Here is a 5,635-nt window from a genome sequence, read left to right as displayed (position 1 = left end):
CCTGGTTAATTTTTTTTTTTTTTTTTTAGTAGTAATGGGGTTTCACCATCTTGGCCAGGCTGGTCTTGAACTCGACCTCGTGATCCACCCACCTCGGCTTCCCAAAGCTCTGGGATTACAGGCATGAGCCACTGTGCCCGGTGGTTTAGGGTCTTTTATTGGCCACATGGGTCTGCTCAGCCTCAGGCAGCGACCCATAGCCAGATGTGTTTCTGGCTGAACTGACACTTGCCCTTCCACCTGGTGGGTAAGCAGAGTGTCTCTATGAAAGGCACGTGGCTCTGCCCTTCAGCTGGCCCTGCTCAGCTCCCCCCTCACTCTCACTGAAGGGCATCCTGAGGTCCAACAGGACCCCTGCATACATCAGTTTCTCAAAGTCAACACTGTACCAGAGGGTACACTAATGTCACCCAGTATCATTCTGTTCATTTATTCAGCAAATGCAGGAGCTCCAGTATATGTCAGGTGGTTTTTTTTTTTTTCTTTGTCTGCATCAGGAAAAGAAATGGTAAAACTAAAGAATGTGTGCCTCTACCATATCCAGTTTATTTTAAAAATTATAGCTTATGCCTGTAATCCCGCCACTTTCAGAGGCCAGGACAGGACGATCACTTGAGCCCAGTTTGAGACCAGCCTAGGTAACATAGTGAGACCTTGTCTCTGTAAAAAATTTCAAAATCAGCCAGATGTGGTCGCTCATGCCTATAGTCCCAGGTACTTGAGAGGCTGAGGTGGGAGGATTGCTGTTGCCCAGGAAGTCAAGGCTACACTGAGCCGTGATTGCATCACTGCACTCTAGCCCGGCCAACAGAGCAGGATTCTGTTTAAAAACAGACAGACAAGGGCTGGGCCAGGTGGCTCACACCTGTAATCCCAGCACTTTGGGAGGCCGAGGTGGGCGAACACCTGAGGTCAGGAGTTCGAGACCAGCCTGGCCAACATGGGGAAACCCAGTCTCTTAAAAAAAAAAAAAAAAATGAGATGGAGATAAACAGACCCTTTCAGTTACCAGTTGATGTGCAAGTCAGGTGCACTAACACAGGACTGGTGGAATTACTCCCTAAGGATATGGAGAAGCTGCTTCTTCTTTTTCTTTTTTTCTTTCTCTTTATTTTTTTTAAGACGGAGTTTTGCTCTTGTTACCCAGGCTGGAGTGCAATGGTGCGATCTCGGCTCACTGCAACCTCCACCTCCTGGGTTCAAGCAATTCTCCTGCCTCAGCCTCCTAAGTAGCTGGGACTACAGGCACGTGCCACCACGCCCAGCTAATTTTTGTATTTTTAGTAGAGACGGGGTTTCACCATGTTGACCGGGATGGTCTTGATCTCTTGACCTCGTGATCCACCCGCCTCGGCCTCCCAAAGTCCTGGGATTACAGGCTTGAGCCACCATGCCTGGCCTTTTTTTTTTTTTTTTTTTTTCTTTTTGAGACAGAGTCTTGCTCTGTCGCCAGGCTGGAGTGCAGTGGAACAATCTTGGCTCACTGCAACCTCTGCCTCCCGGGTTCAAGCAATTCTCCTGCCTCAGCTTCCTGAGTAACTGGGATTACAGGCACGTACAACCACACGCAGCTAATTTTTGTTTGTTTTTTCGTTTTGTTTTTTTCTTTTTAGTCAAGAAGGGTTTCACCATGTTGGCCAGGTTGGTCTTGAATTCCTGACCTTGTGATATGCCTGCCTTGACCTCCCAAAGTGCTGGGATTACAGGCTTGAGCCACTGTGCTTGGCCACCTGGAGACGCTTCTTCATTTCTCCTGGACCTCCCCACATCCAACTGTGCCTACTCGGTTTCCATTCCTGCGTAGCTGATCACTGTCAGGAGAAAACAAATGTCTGAACTTCCTGGTGTCATTTCATTCCTGCTCTGCTCCTCTTGCATTCCCCTATTTGTCTGTTCTGCACCTTTTCTCTGGAGCTCCTCTTTCTTCTTTTCGCTCATTTAAAGGCCTTGGTTTTTTCACTGTTGAGCCCCTGGAAGCAAAGGAAGAGATCTTTCCCCACTCACCCACCCACCTGTCTCAGGGTTTGGGATCCTACTTAGTTGTGACTCGGAGAGGTGTGTTCCTGCCCCTGGCTGCTGCCAACCCTGCAACTGTGTACCACGTGCCAGCCCCACTTGTAGCCAGGACATGCTATTGTTTGGATGTGATTTGTTTTGCTCCACCAACTCTCATGTTGAAATGTGATCTCCAAAGTGGGAGGTAGGGTCTGGTGAGAATTCTGTGCATCATGGGAGCAGATTGCTTGGGAATGGCTTGATGCTATACTCCAGGGAGTGAGTTCTAACTCTTAGTTCCCCTGAGAGCTGGTTGTCAAAAAGTGTGATCTCTCTCTCTTTCTCTCTCTCTCTCTCCTCTCTCACCATTTCATCTGCCCTGCCAGCACCCCTTCACCCTCCACCCTGAACGGAAGCTTCCTGAGGCCCTCATCAGAGGCAGATGCTGACACTGTGCTTCTTGTACAGCCTGCAGAACCACGAGCCAAATCATCCTCTCTTGTGTGTGTGTGTGTGTGAGACAGAGTATCCCTCTTGTTGCTCAGGCTGGAGTGCAGTGGCACGATCTTGGCTCACTGCAACCTTTGCCTCCTGGATTCAAGCAATTTTCCTGCCTCAGCCTCCCAAGTAACTGGGATTACAGGTGCACGCCACCACGCCCAGCTAATTTTTTTGTATTTTTAGTAGATCACCTGTTCTCAGGTGATCTACCCGCCTCGACTTCCCAAAGTGCTGGGATTACAGGTGTGAGTCACTGCACCTGGCCTTCTCAACATTCTGCTAGGACATCTAACAGGTATCTCTGCTTACATGTGTCCAAATGTGACTTCTTGACTCCCAGAAGCATTCCCCTGCAGTCCTGCACATCTTAGATGACAGTAACCATGTATTTCCTGGGGCTTAGCTGGACTGGATATTTTATATTTCAAATATATAAGATATTATAAGTGTGTTAGTTTATAAAGAAAATATTATATGTTTAATTAAAATGGGTGAGGAAATACATCATTTCCAAAATTCTTTGGAGTCGTGGGAGAAAAATGTTTGAAGACTTGGTCCCTGCCTGATCTGGGTCACCGAGACCTCTCTGTTCACATCTCCTGCCTGTGTCCTCCTCAGCCCCTCTGCTCCAGCCACGCAGGCCTCTTTCCTGTTCCTGGGGCCGAAGTTTCTCCTGCCTCAAGCCCTTTACGTGGGCTGTGTCTCTGCTGGAACTCGCTGGCCCCTCAGCTGCAGGTACAGACACGCCTCCTTCCCAGGTGTCTGTTCTGATATCACTTCTCAGTGGGGACTTCTGTGACCCACCTCCCAATGAGCACTCCAGCCACACCCTCACCCCTACCTCTGGTCCATATTGGCTGTTCTGCATGCTTCTCTGGATTCTTTCTGCTTCCAATGTCTGGATCCTGATGACACCAAGGCCCCAAGGGGAGAAGAGAGCCAGGAGGTGGGGGCTGAGCTGGGCTTGCCCCGTTTGAGTAGTGCTTATCCCTGGCTTCATGTGAAAGTGATGAGGCACTCTGCAGATACACCCCTGTGTCCCCACCCCTGTCCCAGAGAGTCCCATTCAGGTAGGTTGGGACCCACCCTCAATAGTGCATGCAGTGCCCAAGGTGATTCTAATCTACATCCAGCCCTGAACACCAAGGCTCTTGTCTATTCTGAGGGCAGAGCTCAGCCTGGGATCCACAGACAGGGAAGCGGGGCAGTGCTGGACCTGGGGTTTGATCAGGGTGGGGTCTGCTCCCGACAGCTGTAGGGTGTGTGGGGGCTTCCCCGGGAGGGGAGGGGTTCTGAAGAAAGGGGTCAGAAGACGCCTGTATTGGTCTTCCTGTTGCTTTTCCTGTTGGCGTTTCTTGTCCCTGGGTCCACCCTGGTGCAGTGGGCAGCAGAGAACCATCTTTGCACAGGACGAGGTCCTCCCTGTGTGTGTGCTTGTCACACAAGACAGGTGTGTTGTTTTTGAGCAATAAACATCATTTTTGTTGTTATTCAGCACTGACTTCTAAAGACTCTTGGTACAGGAGGAAGAAACGCAGAAGAGGAGAACAAAAGAGTCAGGGATGGCTCTTCCTCAGGTAAAGGAGGATTCTGTGTACAGTGTTCTGTCTCCTCCTTCCTTCCTTCCTTTTCATTTCATTTCATTTCATTTTTTTTTTTTAAATAAAGACAGGGTTTCACCATGTTGGTCAGGCTGGTCTTGAACTCCCAACCTCAGGTGATCCGCCTGCCTTGGCCTCCAAAGAGCTTGGATTACAGACGTGAGCCACCACGCCTGGCCATTTCATTTCTTTTCTTTTCTTTCTTTCCTTTTTTTTTGTTTTTTGTTTTTTGTTTTGAGACAGAGTCTCATTCTTGTCGCCCAGGCTGGAGTGCAATGGTGTGATCTTGGCTCACTGCAACCTCTGCCTCCCGGGTTCAAGTGATTCTCCTGCCTCATCCTCCCAAGTAGCTGGGACTGCAGGTGCCTGCCACCATGCCTGGCTAATTTTTATATTTTTAGTAGAGATGGGGTTTCCCCATGTTGGCCAGGCTGGCCTTGAACTCCTGACCTCAGGTGATCCACCTGCCTCGGCCTCCTCAAGTGCTGGGATTACAGATGTGAGCCACCACACCCAGCCCTGTCTCTTCCTTTCAGAAAGGTGGGAGACAATGCATTGGAGTTGGGAATCTTCTCTGAGTCTGAAGCGTCCTGCCTGACACATTTGTTCACACTCACCCATGCCTTCCCTCAGTTCCTCTCATCTCTGCTGAGAGTCCATCTCACCCTGTGACCCAGTGACATGAGCTTGGGAAGGGGCTGCACTGCACATGGTCTTGGGAAGGGCTCTCCCCAGACGTGGATGGAGACGGGGTGTGGGCCCTGTGGTGTCAGGGCTGCTGGGCAGCAGGGATTGTTCAGGGGCCACATCTGGATGCACCGTCAGCTCTCTGTCGACCAGGAGTAGAGCAGCTGCATGTGGAAGTCATGTATTAATGTAAACAAATACCTGGTAAATCCTGGAAAAGGCAGCCAGTAGGAGGATATTTTTTTGTGCCTGGTTTTGTCATTCAGATAAAACTAGTGTTATCAGTATGTCTCTGACTCCAGACTGTTAATGACTTGGAATGGAATGTAAAGTAGAGACACAGACATCAGTGATAGAGGGTGTTTTATTCCATTATTGACTTTGAAACAAAGTCAGTGTAAAAGTGTAACTATAAGGCCAGGCACAGTGGCTCACGCCTGTAATCCCAGCACTTTGGGAGGCTGAGGCGGGTGGATCACTTGAGGTAAGGAATTTGAAACCAGCCTGGCCAACATGGTGAAACCCTGTCTCTACTAAAAATACACAAATTACCTGGGTGTGGTGGCACACACCTGTAATCGCAGCTACTTGGGAGGCTGAGGCAGGAGAATCGCTTGAACCCAGGAGGCGGAGGGTGCAGTGAGCCGAGATCGCACCACTGCCCTGTATTCTAGCCTGGGTGACAGGGCGAGATTCTGTCTCAAAAAAAAGAAAGTTCTACAGTTATACTTTTTTTTTTTGAGACAAAGTCTCTGTCACCCAGGCTGGAGCACAGTGGCGCAATCTCGGCTCACGGCACCCTCTGCCTCCTGGGTTCAAGCAATTCTCCTGCCTCAGTCTCCTGAGTGGCT

General features: G+C 49.7%; 3 protein-coding genes across 6 annotated transcripts in view; 2 read left to right on the top strand and 1 right to left on the bottom strand.

The window, feature by feature from the left end:
• LOC119469431 (zinc finger protein 160-like) overlaps positions 1-5,635 on the bottom strand; it is a 609,418-nt gene that overhangs the window by 60,250 nt on the left and 543,533 nt on the right. The window lies entirely within an intron of this gene.
• LOC108295642 (zinc finger protein 160) overlaps positions 1-5,635 on the top strand; it is a 97,648-nt gene that overhangs the window by 34,009 nt on the left and 58,004 nt on the right. The window lies entirely within an intron of this gene.
• Positions 1-5,635, top strand: part of ZNF415 (zinc finger protein 415) — a 24,273-nt gene that overhangs the window by 2,137 nt on the left and 16,501 nt on the right. For both annotated transcript variants that reach the window (XM_017517941.2, XM_017517942.2), the window contains exon 2: positions 3,992-4,073. In XM_017517941.2, coding sequence (XP_017373430.1) covers positions 4,059-4,073 — 15 coding nt within the window. In that variant the 5' untranslated portion in view covers positions 3,992-4,058. The remainder of the gene's footprint in view (positions 1-3,991; positions 4,074-5,635) is intronic.

The sequence above is a fragment of the Cebus imitator genome, unplaced genomic scaffold (assembly GCF_001604975.1).
Source record: "Cebus imitator isolate Cc_AM_T3 unplaced genomic scaffold, Cebus_imitator-1.0 Scaffold654, whole genome shotgun sequence".
NCBI lineage: Eukaryota > Metazoa > Chordata > Mammalia > Primates > Cebidae > Cebus > Cebus imitator.
This window is presented reverse-complemented; position numbering and strand designations above follow the sequence as displayed.